The sequence below is a fragment of the Fusarium poae genome (assembly GCF_019609905.1).
Source record: "Fusarium poae strain DAOMC 252244 chromosome Unknown contig_1, whole genome shotgun sequence".
NCBI classification, from domain to species: Eukaryota; Fungi; Ascomycota; class Sordariomycetes; order Hypocreales; family Nectriaceae; genus Fusarium; species Fusarium poae.
Window position 1 is genome coordinate 242,128 of NW_025408659.1, and position 17,007 is coordinate 259,134.

Sequence of the window (17,007 nt, forward strand, 5' to 3'; positions counted from 1 at the left end):
GATATCAATGTTGGCTAACCAGCCAAGACTCAGGCACCGGTTATAGTGGTTCATAAGGCTGTCATTCCTGGCCGCCTCGAAGGAGAAGTAGGATTGTCCTTGTCGTCGAACAACCTCAGCCGTATCTCTTGTGTCTCGCGGGAAGAAGAAGCGGCAAGAAATCTCTTCTGAACCCTTCTTCTTTCGTAGGCAGTATGCCTCACTGCAATGGTGGCGTTGGCAGCGGTTCAGAACCTGTGAGAGCCATTGAAACGTCAGGGGATGCTGTAAGGGATTTACAGCCAACGGGTTACCTTCTCCCTGCTGTAGCACTCGAGCTGGCTCAGGATTGAAAGCTGTGACGTGGAATCTCCAGATACGGGCGAACTCCTTACGTGCATCCTCGTTTTCCAGGTCGACACCGGGCGCACCGTCCATCCAGAATAGGCCATGGCAGTGGCTACTCCCACGACCCTGCCATTCGTACCTGTTCCAATAATCAGTGACGTTGAATTTCTGCTTGAGAACGATATCTCTGAATAAGCCAAACCGCCTGTAGAAGTGCCAGGCTGCAATATGTGGGTTGTCCCTGAGAAGTTTGCTAGACATGCCCATTCGCTGTTGCTCGGGCAGCTCCTGCCAGTCTTGAAACTGGGGCAAATGTTGATATAGGCTTCTCCAGTGTAGGTCTGCTGGACTGAATGTAATAAAAGCACCAGGACAGTTGAGGTTGTAGGCGTAAGACTCAAGTTCTCGACGCTTTCGGTACCAATAGGGGCGTGTCCCGCGAAGTTGTGCTGCCTGGCGGTTGATGGAATTGAGCAACTGCTGAGCTTCTGCAGATTCGGGGTTCTGGAAAGCTTCGAGTAGATCATCTCGCGTTGTTAGGCCCTGCCTTTGTTGGTATTGCTTGACGAAATAGCTGCTTTTCGCCCGTGCCTGTGCTCGCATCAGCGTGTTGAAAACCACAAACCGGAAAGTGGGATGACGGGCAAATCTGCCATCGTGCCATCGAAGGGCATGCTGTATGTAGTCCGCATACTTGATAGGCCGTAACCTTGGCTCAACGAAATCGGCTTGACCGCGAGGAAATAGTGTTGGAAAGGCTAGGGACAGGAGTGCCTGTGACTGGTTGAACTCATTGATCGGCGTCCTCTGAATGTCTGGCATATCAAGCTGACGTTGTTGCGTCGGTGGCCGTACAGGAAGCGGCTCATCGCGCTCTTCGCCGAGAACGTGCAAATGTAATGTTTCCATCTCTGTATCCTCTGGTAGCAGATCTGGCACTGCGCACTGATCAACCTCGTCTGGCTCAACATCGTCATGCTCCGCGGTACCCAAATTAGCTGAGGGAAGATCGGTGGATTCCGCAGTAGCAACCTGGTCAAGTACATCGCCATCTTCAGGCAGCACCGACATCCGTGTCTGGCAGACAGTAATATCTCGGTAGCCCGGGTGGTTTTGAGACAGGAAATCCAGCCACGCCTGAAGACAACGACGGCGTACGCGGAATTGGCGTCTGAATTGGCGGTTAAGGTGGGCATGTTCGCTTGCGTTCGGAGGGCGTAGCAGGATAACATCCAATTCAGTAGGTAGAAGGGGAAGTTGGCGATACACTTTGCCAACATCGCGGAGAAAGTGCACAATATGGCCACGGTACTTATACTGCTGCCCTCGAACCTGCATGACGTTCACGAACACATGAACACGAGCAATTAGCATCTCTTCTACTATTGTCAATTGGGGGAGGAACGCAGGGATTAAGCCAAAATCTAACTGATTTTCGGCTGAAAAAAACCAAGGCTCGTCCTCCTTTTTGTTCTTGTCCTTGGCAATGCAACGCTTGCAAATGCCATCTTTCAAGCCCATATCAAACCATGTCTCCTGACAGCGAGCGCAGTGTTCCATTCCGTCGTTCTCCAGCTCCGTCCAGAACTTCTCCAGGAGCTCCTTATCTCTACCAGACAACGGGCAATGCGACAGATCACGCATCCAGTCAGGATCCGGAAGCTCGAAAAATCGACGTTCCATGACCGGGCATTCGATAGCCGACTGTTGCGGCTGCACAACTTGGCGGGCATATCTTCCCCGGGCCGATCTCGGCCAAGGAGACGGACTCGATACCGGAGATTCAATCGGCGTCCCAAGTTGTACGCCTTCTTGAGAAGCAATTGAGGGACCTGCTGGGGAAGGAATCGTCGCGCCTGCTCGTGATGATGTGGCAACTGGTGTTCCCAGCAGAATAGATTCTTGTGGGTTAATTGGTGTACATAATTGCAAGTCTATCAATGCCGGTCCTTCTCGGTGTATTGGGGGTAGCTCGGCATGTTCTGCGGTACGCTTAGGGGCGCGTGGGGCTTGCCGGTTCCTACAGTCGAGACAGTTAACCGTAAGCCTTCCACATGATATGGATGAATTTTTCTTCGACATGAATTGATCTTCCGGCTTCGCCCGCTTGCAATTCCTGCAAACCTTCGTTGAAGTGATGAAATCAGCCATGATGGATATGTTGGATTGAAGGGACGGATTGATGAGGAAGAATGGGGAAGGGCTGGGCGTTGGCGGCGACGTGTGATGTTGGCAGGCCGACATTACAGAGTGGGGACACAAGACACATTCTGACCAGTCCCCGATGAGTGGGTACATAAGACACGCCTGGCCAATGAGAGCAGAGGTTATGCTTTCAAGTTATCGTCGTAATAGAAGTCCTTCGGACTGAATTAAGAGGCGATTCATCCACAATCGGCCACCAAAATGGAAAATCTCGCTTAAATTTTTACGCCGAATCGTTAGATGCTGAGACGAGTAGCTAATTGGCCGAAAATAGCCCCAACCCCACACTTGGGGTTAACTGGCATCAGCTTGGGGTTAGCGCGTCGCAGAGGAAAGGGGACTTCAATCAACAGAAGAAAATAACGAGATTACTTCTCTCTTTACTTTTGTTGAACAGTAGGATGGCCGCACGGGGTATCGTGTGACCTATCGGTCAGCTGTCGGCGACCCTAGACCCATTCAGGAAAGCATAATAAGCAGACCCCTCTCCAAGGAAGGCGGGGGAAAAAAAGTTGAACAATACACATACAATGAAGGACATCAAGGCGCACGCGATCCGTTCAACAAAAACCATCACATTTGAAAAGCAGAAAGTCAGAGAGACCTAGGGAATATTTCGCGACTCAGGTATCGATGATCGACGTGCTATCGAGGCATAAAATCCACGACAGGCCTAGCATGGAAGCATAGAGAGTCAGATTTGAAATATTTGAATAAATATTTCAAACAACAAATCCAGTCTTGAGGGTTATCAAATATCTCAATTATGACCCCGGATTTGATTTGTTTAATTTGAGGGCAGCGCTGCCGGGACCCAAGAACCGGGTCAGACGATGGAAGGAAAAACACGGCCTAATGTACTACTTCAACTGCCCCGGAAGCCCGGATTTATCACCTATAGAGAATGTTTGGTCGTTATTGAAGGCCAAGATGAGGAAATATTCCTGCTGGGACAATGAGTCGTTGAAAAAGGTGGCTATGGACTGTTGGAATGAGATCACACAGGAGGCTATTGACAAGCTAATACATTCGATGCCAAAACGCCTCGATAACTGCATTTATAGAGCTGGAAAACATAGTGGATATTAATCTCCTGTCTTCAACGATTAAAATGATATATAAATCACTTTCTAATTATATTGTTCAATTGATTGAGGAATTTATTAAAATGTGGTGGTAATTGCGGCTTGGCGGTGCGATAGTGCATTTAATTTGATACCCTGTGGCCAGAGTACAATAGATAAACCCTATTTATGATTTATGAAACGAAAAATTTCACGGATTTCTATCAATTTAGTCAAGTTCTGTGTAAGTGAAGTTGTTGATTTTTGGTGGTGGCTTTTTTATTTTGCTTGCCGAAAGAGGGAACTCAAATGCCGAGGTATGACAGGGTTGTCTGTAGTAGAACTGGACCAGAGCCGATGCAGTATCCTTGAAGAAGATTGAACATTTCCTTTGGGTTTTCCATTCCGACGAGTTGGCTGAGAGCCTCCCCAGTGCAGTTACCCCTTATGGAGATGGCCGCTTTTGCCGTTTGATGGTCTGGGCTGCCAGTTCGTGACTGAGCGGATCCGGGTGATGAGGGGACCCGTATAGTGTTGCGAGCCGGCATGGTGAAACTCGGGGTACGCTGTGGAGACATAGTTGCCAAAAAGGGCTTAGAGTAAACCTTAAAGTTTGGTTTTCTGATTCAGAAGAGAAGTTTAATACTTGTACTCCGGGCTCATAACCTGTTGTTATGATGCGCAGTCATGCCGGGTGCACTTGTGTGTAAGAATTCAGTTGCTAATTATTGTTCTTCTATTCAAGAATCATCAAGGTCTTGTATACTTGAGTTATCCTTGAGTTCTCGAATCTTCTATGTATTAGGTATTAACTTTGATCATGACGTGAGGAGAAACCTTGGTACTTCCAACATTATTTCGAGAGTACCGGACTTGGCTAGGTAGCTGGGGCCAAGGAAAGTCATTCGCATTTTGAAGAAAGTATAACCTACCCACGACTTTCTTTCAATTGCAGCTCCAGGGAGGCGACCTAATCGCCGATTGGTGCGGGCTTCTCTACGTTGTCGCCAAGAAAGAATGAGTTACCAACATCGCGACCTTCCTTCGCATACTGTTCTTCACGGACAAGAGCATAGCAGATGCAGTGAGGAAACGACTGGGAAGCGGCAGTTCCTTCACGAAAGTCAAAGCACACACGGGTGGAAGATGTTGGGCGCGAATCAAGGGTCTCTAGGAATGGAAGGCGACATCCATTCCGCAGTTGTCTGTGACGTTGAGACGACTGCTCCAACGTTAGGCAACGAACCATCTGGTGACGTCTCCAACAGTCCATTCAGCGACAGATCACCCACTGTACCGCTCGAGCACTGCCAAAACGCTCTTTTCTTCTCTTTATTTGAACACAGCACCAAAGTGTACTTCCAGGAATGGGCCCCCCTCTTCCCTATGTTACACGAACCCACATTTCGGAAACTTCTTGGCAACTCTATCTCCGGCCCCGAGATAGATTATCTTTGCGACGAGCTCGCTCAGATCTACCTTGTTATCGACATTGCCGGTCTATCATCCAATGTCGCGGACCCCGAACAATTCCCTATGGTCACACAAATATGGAGAGACGCACTCAGCTCAAGTTTTTCTCACAAGAGCATTCATGCTCTCCAATCCTTGACTCTTGCAACTCTTTGTTGCATCATACGTGCAGAGCGTGATGGAGCTATACACTACAGAAACAAGGCCATTTGTCTTTCCAACCTTTTGGAACTTCACCGAGACTGTGCCCACGACCTTAATGGACCACTCTCAACTCTTACTCTTGAGATGAACAAGAGGGTCTTCTGGACCCTCTACACGCTAGACTGCTTTTGCGCGGCTACGTTTAGCTTGCCAACGATGCTGAAGACTACGGATGTTACTGCCAGCTATCCTTCCGATATTGACGACGAATATATCATTGAGAATGGGGTTTCGCCTAGGCCTCATGACCCAAACACTCGAATGTCTCGGGCGCTGGCCTTGTTCAAGGCAGCTCGTGTACTCGGCGAACTCCTTGACCTGACGTGGACCACGTTTGCTCTTCCCCAATTGCGAGATCAGCAAACGGAGCCTCTCCAAAACAAACTCGACGTATGGTATGCCCAGCTGCCATATCACTTATCGCTTGAGGCTGTGGTGGGGAAACCTCTTAAATATATCATATGCAGTCACCCATATCTCATGGTACGTTAACTAATTCAATTCTTTCCGACTTTGATATTGACTCAGTCTAGTCTATCATTTTCTACTATATCAAATGCCAGATTTCCCTTCGTACTATTCGCCCTGGCCAGCGATCAAAGGTTAATCATATCTTTGGAGAAAGCCGCAAGTCCTGCGGGTGCATTATCAACCTCCTTAAGTGTTTTGACGAGCTTGGTTTCAGCTTTTGCTTCTGCCTTAACAAAAACAGTCTTTTGGCCTTCTGTAACGATGTTCAAAGTTCATCTCCGGGTAGGCTATATTTCACAGCCTAAGTACAACAGGCAGCTACGTTGCATGGTTTAAAGGAGCATATTTTCTGCTGGATGATATTGATAGATTGTGGGTAATAGTTTAACTAGTAAAGTCCCCTGTGTAATAGGGATGCATCGAGGTAAATTACCAAAACCTCTAGGTAAATGACGGTCATAAACCCCAGGTTTATGACGCGTCATTTATCACGTGCTTCCAAGTACTATTTGGTGACTACGAAACGGCGTCAGTGGAATGATATACGCACACACGGTCTGGTGTGCATTGGTATTCGTCGGGGATGAGCCCCCCAGCTATCGGCTTTGTATGTAAGATAACCTCCCTCGTTAAACCCCGGGGCTCTTTCTGTACGCCATGTTCCATGTCTTTCTGCTTTTGTTGCCTCCTGCTGGGTTCCTATGTGGCCATGTATTCGTTATCTGTGTGTGTATCGCTACCGGCGATGGTGACAATAGTAGGCGTCGACTATCCCATGTAGTGCGATGCTCCGCTCGGTTCGAGATGTCGGATTACTGAGTATGAGAGCTCCCGCGCGGCTTCCTCAGACGTTATCAGGTAACGAAAGGGGACCAATCCCTCGATACGGTATTTTGTGGGGGCGACAGTGGGCAAGTCTGTCTGTAATCTGTAGTATTGTGCGGCATCATTCGTAGCATGCCGGGTATCTGGTGCTCTACCACGCGGGAGGTGATACCGTTCTGTCCGTCATCTCGTCGTAGTGGGACGTCGCAAACCTTGGCTAGGAGATGGGCCGACCGACAAAAACCCATATGTAGCTGTATGTTTTATTTCGAAGCTGCTGGTGGAAATGTTTGGGCTTCGTCGTCGCACTGCATGGAATGCGTCGTAGCTCAGCTAAGGTCGTCGCCGTTCGCGGACACGTGGTTTTCGTGACATGCTCTGATTGTTTCGCGCTCTTTTCTCGCCCGCGACCGTAACCCGACCTCTGCGGCCATCAAGACACCTCGGGGAAGATAAAATGACCGGTCAAAGCCATTACGGCCACGGGCGGGAGTGTTGTGCTCAATATGTAGCTGTTGTTTCAAAAATTCGTTCTCGCTGTTGTGAAAAGTTTTTTGCCTCATAGGGTGTCACTGTGACAGTCACAGCCCAAGACCGGTATTGCAAGGTTCTAAAACATGCGTCATCAACACGGACAAAATCGGGGCAAAATATGACATTGACAGGATAACTAGAAGATCTACAGAACAAGAAGAAAGCCTCTACAGGAGGAATTTCATCGATCTATATAGCCAAAAGGGCTCAATTCACCTCAATTCTGCCTATCCAGGCATCTTCCGTTTGTCTTCACGATTGTCCCTTGTTTAGACAAACTTGCTTGCTACAAGCAGGCGGTTTCCAACAACCGGACCTGCCTACCCTAGAGCTACAAGTGGGTCAGATCACGTGGCGATACGTTATCGCTGAGACATTAGTTCACCGACTAGATAGATCCTGAACCGTGCAGCGTTCGACATAAGTAAAGTAATTGCAAGTAAGTAACCAAGTAAGTAAGTAATAAGTAAGTAAGTAAGCCCGGCAGCGAAGTAAGTAAGTAAAGCCTCTAAGAAGCAAGTAAGTAAGTAAGATCTAAGTAAGTGGGGCAAAACCGCAAGCACCGTGCGACCGGATGTGAAACGCGGCCCATACGTTGGGGTCATGTATCCGGTTTCACATCCGGTTTGTCGCATCAAGTGCTCCAATCCTAACGACATGAGCTTAAATAGCCAAACCTGAACACATGGCTATTCAAATTTCTTTTATTCCTAAGATATTTCTCATCAATTAACTGGTGCCATCTCTGATCCCTGTAGAGCCAATTGTCTGACAGGATTCCTTCCCACAGTTGGTCCTTATCGCGCAACAATCTGCTGCAGCAACGCGACAGTGCATTGACGCAGCTGATATCCCCGAACCTGGATACCGTATTTCGCTCTATTTTCGAGATGCCTGACAAAGAATTCATTGCGGGAACTTCCTCTTCCTCCTCCTTCGAGACGACCCAGTCCGTGGCTGGCAATAGTGCCCTTTCGAACCTTCGGCGCACGAGAAGCGTAGCAAGCCAACTGGCGACCGTTCGGCCTGAGCATCTCGACGTCGCTCAACCTTCTTCACTCCCTTCGCTATACATCGACGGTCCCCGATATGTCCTAGAGGACTGGATACACAAAAAGCGAAGGAGAAGCCTTTCATGGATCCTTCGGTACGGCAAATACGTCATCAGGCTTAGCGACGACGGTACAGCAGGTGGCCGATACTGGGTTTGTGGTCTATGTGACGCACGGAACCAGGTTAAGATATTGGAGGCTAAGGCAACTACCTCCCCGATCTACCACTTGAACAACGACCATCATATATATAAGCCATCTACTGCACACGACAACGGTCCTGATTCAGAGCCCGAATCGTCGAATAGAACATCTCCGGCTCCGTCATCCTTGTATCGGTCCTTGATATGCAAAAGCGGGCCGCCAAAAGAAGGCCGCTGACCGTTGAGAGTAGAGCAGACATCTTCAAGCGACTTCTTCTCGGCTGGATTACGGATGCCAATATCCCTCTTCACGGTGTTGAACACAAGCTATTTCGACAGCTTCTTGCCTTCCTAGATGACGAGTTTGTTATCGAAGTTCTGCCGACGTCGGGAAACACCGTAAGAAGGTGGATCTTACAAGAATTCGAAGAACACACGAGGATGTTAAAGGATGAGATGAATAAAGCCTTATCAAAGGTTCATACTTCCTTTGACATGTGGACTTCGCCTAATGGTATTGCTATCCTTCCGGTGATAGCGTACTATGTTGACATAGCCGGGACACCACAAGCCCGCCTTATCAGCCTAGAGAAGCTCTCTGGCAGTCACGGTGGCGAAAATCAGGCCATCTTGATGGCTAAGGTCATCCGGAAATACGGCTTGGAAAAGAAGATCGGGTTCTTCACAGCAGATAACGCTGACCCTTGCGATACTTGTGTCCGGGCTTTGCTTAAGATGTTCAATCCCCGGGCAAGCCCTACTGGGCTTGAGGGCTTGGAAGGCGAGCGGCGAATCCGCTGTGTTGGCCATATCCTCAACCTATCGGCAAAGGCCTTCTTAGAGGGCGATTCTAGTGACATATTCGACAGTCACATTGCGGAGAAAGACCAGAAGAAAGAACGCGAATTACTCCGTGAATGGAGAAAAAGAGGCCCTATTGGAAAACTCCATAATCTGGTCTACTGGATCAGAAGAAATCCTCAGCGTAGGGATCTTTTCCTATCCATCACGAGTGGCAAGGTCGACCAATCAATCATGGCCGAATTGGGAGTATGGTTTGTCGACGACACTCTCAAAGGCTTGATGGTCAAGGCAGATAATGATACGCGATGGAATTCTGTCTATTTGATGGTCCATCGTGCGCTCAGACTTCGGGATATTATCGATGTCTTTTGCAAGCTTAGTCTTCTTGACCCCAAGGAAGAAAAAAGGGTCTCCGCCGAGGACGTTCTTAGCTGTGAAGACTGGGTAGTACTCGCCGAGATCATCGAAATCCTACAGCCTTATCTCACGTATACCAAGCACTTTGAGGGTCACACTCCTAGATTTGCAGAGGTACTTCCCACCATGTACCTCTTGAAGGACCATCTATCTGAAATGCGACAGCGGTATTCTTCCAACCTTATCCCTGCGCCGTATCGGGCGCCGAGGATCACTCTCGAAGAGCCAGTACTTGATTGTATCATAGTCGCTGCGCCTACTGATGGCAGAGAGAGAGAGAAACAGGGAGGGCTGCAACAGGACACTGGCGTATCTACCTGGGGCAGATATTCAACCATGGAATCGACTACCAGCGGAGAACCGAGTTCTCCACTATACCAAGCAGAAATCTCGGTACAATTCGAAGACAAGGACCTGGACAGGGTTCGGATCAATTCAACGAGCATCAACCATCAATCAACGGGCGTCAGAGATGTTTCAATATCTATCAATCAATTTCATTACTCGCCAAGACATATCAATTCAACGAGATGGCATCAACGTTGATGAAGTTGATGTTTGTTGACGGCGGACTGCAGGGTAGGTGGGCGGACCGAGGCAAGATATTTCGCGCGCAACGAGACGCGTCGTTGACGCGTTCGCCAACAGCAACCACCTGACGAAATGCAGAGCTCGGCCACCATTGCTCCATCATCCACACCGTCAACGCCTTTGCGAAGCAAATCAGCCTCCCCTCATCCCCACGCTCATGATGCCAACTTTACAGGTTCTGACCCCCTGGACCTTACTGACGAGGATCATGATTTCGTCTTCGAACGATTCAAAGGCTACACCCTCAGTGAACGCAGGTCATCTACAAGACAATGGGTATGGAAGTTCGGCTTCGATATCTCAAAGGCGGGCAACAGTGCCACATGGGTCTGCGGCTTTTGCGTTAAGAAGCGAGACCTTCGACCCTCACACTACGACGCTCGAAACCTCAGCAACGTTGAGCTACATCTCTCGAGCTTCCACAACGTGCGCAACGCGAGCGCGAAGCGAACCGTACCGAATACTCTGAAACGTCCACATGACATGGCGGATCAGATGTCGGTCGTTTCGTTCTTTGGCCTCGACGTCAACGACGCGAATCAGCAAGCTATGGCGAATCGACTGGTTGCCTCTTTCAACAAGGAGGAGTTCCAACGCAAGATGGTCAAGTGGATGGTCAGCGCCAACCTGCCCTTCCGCACCGCGCAACATCCCTTTCTTCGCGAAGTCCTCGAGTATCTCAGCCCTTCGGTCGGCATCCAACGCGCGCACATCAGCGACAAGAGCGTGCGGGCGATTGCGTTTCGCGAATACGAGAAAAACAAGGGGCTGGTAGCCAAGACGCTTCAGGAGAGCCCTGGTCAAGTTCATCTTGCTTTTGATGGCTGGACTTCAACAAACGGCCTCTCACTCTATGGTGTCAGTGCCGTATATCGCGACCGACAGGCACAACCCCACAAAATTGTGCTTGGTCTGCCTGAAATGGATGGCAGGCATACTGAGAAGAATATCGCCGCTGCGGTTCTCGAAGTCATCAGCTCCTACGATATCGAGAAGAAGATCGGATATTTCACTGTCGACAATGCATCGAACAACGATACGGCTTTGGCGGAAATCGGGGATGCCCTGGGCTTTCATTGGCCAGAGCGCAGAGTTCGCTGCCTGGGTCATGTTATAAATTTGGTTGTAAAGGCCCTTCTTTTCGGCCAAGATTATGAGTCTTTCGAGCGGGATGTTAACGATGGCCTGCTTACTGTGCAGCGCGAACACGAGCAGTGGAGGAAGAGAGGACCCGTTGGGAAGCTTCACAACTTCTGTCAAGAAGTCAATCGGTCAGACCTATGGACGAGGAAGCTTATCTCGGCCCAGGAGCACCGCATTCGAGAGGCAGCAGAAGACTCTGGGTTCAAAGCCCATAAACCAGTTAAGGTTGTCACCGACAATGCCACCCGATGGCTTTCGCAATTCTACATGATGCAACGCGCGCTTCGACTAAAGCCTTTTTACGATACCTTCATATTCGAGGCTAGGGCACATTTCAACTCTGAGAACCGAACAAGATGCGGCAACTTGAGGAAGGGCGTCAGAGAACCCTACTTTCTCCAGGAAGGCAATAGGCTGGAAGAGAGTGATTGGGAGGCAATACAAGCTCTCCATGACATCCTTCTCAATTTTGAGCTTGTCATCAAATCCCTGCAGGGCGACTCCCAGTCTCGCGAGAAACAGCGAAGCCTTGGCGAGGAAGCCATTGACCAGATTCATGGCGCAAGTTGGGAAATCCTTGATGCATATGAGTTTCTCCTCGACGGCCTCGAGACTGCGAAGGGCATCGTGGCAGGTCTTCCTGAAGGTGATCATTTGGTCGTGAACGTCAACAATGCGTGGAAGAAGCTCGATTCCTACTACGCGAAGGTGGGTGAATCACCATTGATCTACGCTGCCGCGGTTCTGAATCCTGGGAAACGTTGGGACGCTTTCGACGGGTGGTACGAAGATCACCCCAACTGGATCGACGCAGCGAGGCAACAGGTGTACCGCCTATGGCGTGAACAGTACAAAGATTTGCCGATTGACGCTGAAGACGTCCTCGAGCCGCCTAGGAAAGCCCTTCGTCTTTCGACCAACAAATTCACAAACTTCAAAAAGCAAAGGCGAGACGTCAGCGGGCAAACGTCAGCCTCCTTGTCACCATGTGCGTCGCCAGCGGCAACTGAGCCGGATGAGTTTGAACTATGGGAGCATGATCACGCTGCAGGCGATAAGCATGTGGAGGACCCGCGTCTTTACTGGCACAAGAGAAGGCAAAAATACCCTCGGCTATCACGCATGGCTCTAGATCTACACACTGTACTTCCCATGAGTGCTGAGGTCGAGCGTCTGTTTAGCGTCACCGGTCACATGGTGGTTCCTCTGCGCAACCGACTGCATGCCGATACTCTTTCACTCTGTCAGACCATCCGGAGCTGGTACCACGCTGGTGTGATCCAGGATCTTGATCCAATGTTGAAGTGGACGGGCAACATGATACCAGATGTCGAAGAATCTGAGGATTAACAGCTAGAGGCTTGGCTTGTCAGCAAATATGGGTGCAACACCTATCAACGGATACCAACATCTATCAATCAATGTCGTTTGTTTATCAACTTCTATCAATCAACCCACCTGTCATTACGTAATCATCTATTATCTATCAACGAGGTGTTATATTGATGCTCGTTGAATTGATCCGAACCCTGGTCCTGATATCCTTTGGCGCTACTCCTGCATTCGTAAGGCGGCTGACTGTCGACTTGTCTGCATCGGAGAGCTGCCGATGGACTGGATGGGCCGATTTGTGCCAGCTTGGCTCGTGGTTGTGTAAATGAAACCGGCTGTCCGGACGATGCCTTAAAGACCAAGTCGCCTTATCTAGGGATTCCTTTGCGATAATTGAGAACCGGCAATTGGTTCCTCGCGTAGTAGTCTTACGCTGGCGATCTTTTGACACGCTAGGCGGACGACACCATCGATCGCATGCGTAGGTGATAATCTGCCTGCCGCTAGTTGATCGTGAAGATCTTCCAGTTATGAACGCGTATCCTCTCGGTGCTGCCCACTTGTTGATAGCGGCGAGCAGAGCCTCTCGTGAATCGTATGTACCCTCTGGCGGGAGCACATCATCAGGAAACGTCGCTTGGGCCATGATGAAGCCCGCACCTGGGGACTACAGTTGTGACGAGCAAAAGCAGTAATGGGTGCAGCCCGTGAAAACCGCGACAGTGGAGTTTGGGCGAAATTGAGGGCTGACATAATCCGCACGCCTACGCGTTCAGGAGTGGAGGCGCGCCTAGGCGTGTCCCTATGGGGCCCCTTATATAGTTATAAGTAAAAAATTACATTTTATATAGAAAACTATTTTTTTTTACTAACTGGTAAGAGGGGTATAACTAAGTAAGGGGCACTGCATAGTACTTAAAGAGGTAGTAATTGCACTTGTACATAGTTGTTATCTTGGCTATACTCTGATCCTAGAAGCCTGACCCTGATAATACACAGATGAAAACAAAGAAACAATCCTTCATAAGCCAGCTCATGATAGGAAAACACAAACATGCCGCAGTCTAAACTTTTGCCAGTTCTGGTTCCTGCATTTAAACTCCCTCTAAATCTCGACGCAGAACGTATTAAAAAGTCAAACTCCTCTTACTATCAGTTGTACTCAAGGTCTTCTCGAGGCGCGGCATAAATCTAGAAGGATGAAAGACATGAAATCCGATAGTAACCATAGCCATGGGAATGGCATCCAAAACGTAGATATAGAGTTCTTTGGATTGCAGTTCTCCCTCAGGCCCCTCGATGTATTCTGCCATGCGAAAGATGGATCGAATTAGTATTAGCATGCTGCTGGCATAAATGACCATCATGAACTTCTGCCAGCCAGGCGGTTGTGTTTTGCAATGCTTGAGAAATTTGTAATAAAACCATGTTGTTATCACCACGAACATGGTGAAAAACACAAGCTGAACTATGAGGCCAGCGACAACGGCGTCTTCTGTTACTGACAACTTGTGATCTTTATCCAACATGTCAATCTTTCCGCCGTCTAAAATACACAATTAGCACTTCTGAGCGACTCGTGGAGAAGGGAGCTATGTTATTACCTACCTAGTACTTGGAGTACAATAGATGTAATATCGCCAAATAGGAAGATTTTAGTAAGCCAAAATGGCTTGATCAATGAATAGCTGTCTCCATCCAGGTACTTTATATAGCGACCTAGGAGCATGTAGATAGCCGCAGAGTAGCATGTCGGCCCGAGTAGGATGAGTAAATTCTGAACAACACAGACGCCAAAAGTGTAGCTAGGCGCTTCCTTGGCGCTGATTGCTCGACTAAAGAATGCGACGGCCTCGACTAATTGGCGGCATGTTAGTCTACCAGAAGAGCTTCGTTGTTGTGGGTGTGACTTACAGAGGGAGCCAATTACAAAGGGGATGAAGAACCATGTTCTTTTTCAATGATCTGGTAAATATGAAGATTCGATGAAAGAGTGAATACAATAACAAAGATTGTCGCTAAAGTAAAAGACGGCTCGTAGTGAAAGTAATTAACCATATTAACTGTAAAAAATCCAACACTGAAGGAAATTTATCGAAGGTGAATAGTAAGAGGAAAGTTTCAAAAAGCCATGGATGTAAAAAGGCAAATAAGTGAGATGGGCTTCCCTTTAAGTTATCCCTTGGTGTTGCTTCTAAGGGCGTATCTAACACAGCCATGGATGGCGTCATGGCTTATCAGTACCTCGCCATGCCACGAATTACAAATCCTCGGCTCGGTTACATGGGACACATATTAAACATACGTTTCATCTTGTAGAGTACGATATTGCCGTTAGCCGTGGACTAAATGCTTAGATATCAGAGATCACTGTGCAGAGCCGCAAAGGCTATGCAAATATCAAACGGAAACAGTTTTCTTTATGGTTTTGCTAAAATTTAAGGCATGCAAGTAATTATTCAAGTATTATGATTCGTCGAGCTAAAACAGATCTGCCGGTGCCTATGGATATCCGGCAGATAATGAATGTGAAATATTGGCTGTGTTCCATCTAAGACAGTGATCGACGGTCTGCCATGAAACACGGGAGATTTCTGCCGCTCTGACTTGCCAATTGGTTACACGTACGCGCGTTATCGTCTGTGCGGGTGTTCAATGATCGTCAAAGCGCAAATCGCAATATTGATCTGCGCGCTATGGTTTACTTCGACAAGGATTCTATAAAGGGGTCGTATGGGCCCCTGTACATAAATGCTTCTCGACGGGGGTTTGAGGCTAGACCTGCGACAGAGCCCAATACCATTCTCATGGCTTCATGAAGACTACACCTATGTTGTTTTAATAGGAGCAGAGTGTACAAGCCTCCGCGGGCTGAATGACACGTGGCAGAACTATATAGCTACATGGACAGAATATAGCGAGAAAGTGTATGAAATGAAGGTGGCATAGTCTTCTATATCTGTTCTATGCATCCTGACTATTGGGTTGCACAATTTATAACGCTGTCATTTGTTATACAATTGCAGCATCAGGCTGTTTGGGCAATGTGGATGTGCTGATACGCGGATCTTCTTATGTGAAGATTAATACTCCGTACCTCCCCCCGAGTTCCTGCGCCCTTGCCCTTGCGCTTCAGCCTGACTATCGACATGTAGTTATACAGCGACAGATCCTCAAGGAGCTTGCCGCGGTGCGGATATGCCTGTACTAGAGAGACCCTTTCTCCGCCCTCTTCGAGGAGTACCATCTCCTCGGGCGGCTCGTCTACAGCCTCCATACCGCTCTCGCATCGCAGGTGACGCAATCGTCGGAAGACATGCCAGTAGAGGGAGGAAACATTCAGGAACGTCCAGACGTCGTTGCTTGCAAACTCCGTCGGGTAGCCCAGCAGGTTAGCGACGACTTCGACCTGTGGCAGTGCCCGCTCTGTGAATATCCGGTTCGCAACCTTCATCAGGAATTGGCGCGTTTGATTTTAGCCCCGGTCCGTCTCGCTTGCCTCACTGTTCTCGACCATGATGGACTCATCTGTGATGGGGAACAGTTCTGTGGGTGTGAATCTGGGTGGCACCGGCGCAGAAATTGGCTTCCTCATCGAATGCGGCCGCGAATTGCTGGCTGTTCTCCAGCAATGACGATATGTCAGACGTCACCGATCTCTCCGCCTGGACCGTTGAGGACGCTTCTTGATCGAGATCCTGGATCGTTGGCCTCGCGTTAGTCAAACTTGCCCTGCATAGCAGCCACGCGACGAACATACCTCCGCGAAAACGCTGTCCACGTACTGGATGATCCCTTCGCGATAGGCAGCCTGGTCTTCCTCCTCAACATCTCTCAGGATTGAACTCAGGTGCATGTTTCCCTGGAGCCAGAGGTGTCCGTGGACATGAAGCGCCCCCCGCTCGCTGGTCTCCACAACCCCAAAGTACCTGCTGATGCGTCCAAACACCGACTCCTTCCCCGCCTTCACGTAGTGCTTGAAGAACATGGACACTTCCCGGTGGAAGAAGGTAGCTGAGCTGAGAGGATCCGATATTGCCAGCCCCGTGCGCTTGTATGCCAGATCGAAAATCATCAGGAAGGCCTCGGCCTCGTCTGGATCCCGCGCCCGATATGCGGCGAGCCTCAGCTTGACCGGGTTCGTGATGTCGATGGGGTTCAGTGTGAACCAGATCGCCGGGATACCATCTCGAATGATGTCGGACTTGATCTTTCGCCGCGCACTCAAACTGCTCTCCCTCGACATCGGCTGGCGGAAGCCGTACAAGGACAGGCTCTTCAGGAGCTGCTTGACATCCTCGTCGCCCGTCCTGCCGACTGTCTCTAGTTCGGTCCAGTGATGTTATTGGATTGGATTGGAGCTGGATCCGAGCCTCGATCCAATCCAGTCCAGACGTGGGGACAGGCAGCCTCCAGGTGATC

General features: G+C 49.2%; 2 protein-coding genes across 2 annotated transcripts; one reads left to right on the top strand and one right to left on the bottom strand.

The window, feature by feature from the left end:
• Positions 1–4,742: 4,742 nt before the first annotated feature.
• On the top strand, positions 4,743–5,765 carry FPOAC1_012896 (uncharacterized protein; the record flags this gene model as incomplete). Its single annotated transcript, XM_044857239.1, has 1 exon — positions 4,743–5,765. One exon carries the CDS (start codon positions 4,743–4,745, stop codon positions 5,763–5,765), a length of 1,023 nt encoding a protein of 340 aa, XP_044701422.1.
• Positions 5,766–15,597: 9,832 nt separating this feature from the next.
• Positions 15,598–16,039, bottom strand: FPOAC1_012897 (uncharacterized protein; the record flags this gene model as incomplete). The annotated part of the gene is made up of 2 exons (XM_044857240.1): positions 15,598–15,618; positions 15,683–16,039. The coding sequence occupies 2 exons, from the start codon at positions 16,037–16,039 to the stop codon at positions 15,598–15,600; spliced, it is 378 nt and encodes a 125-aa protein (XP_044701423.1).
• Positions 16,040–17,007: the final 968 nt, after the last annotated feature.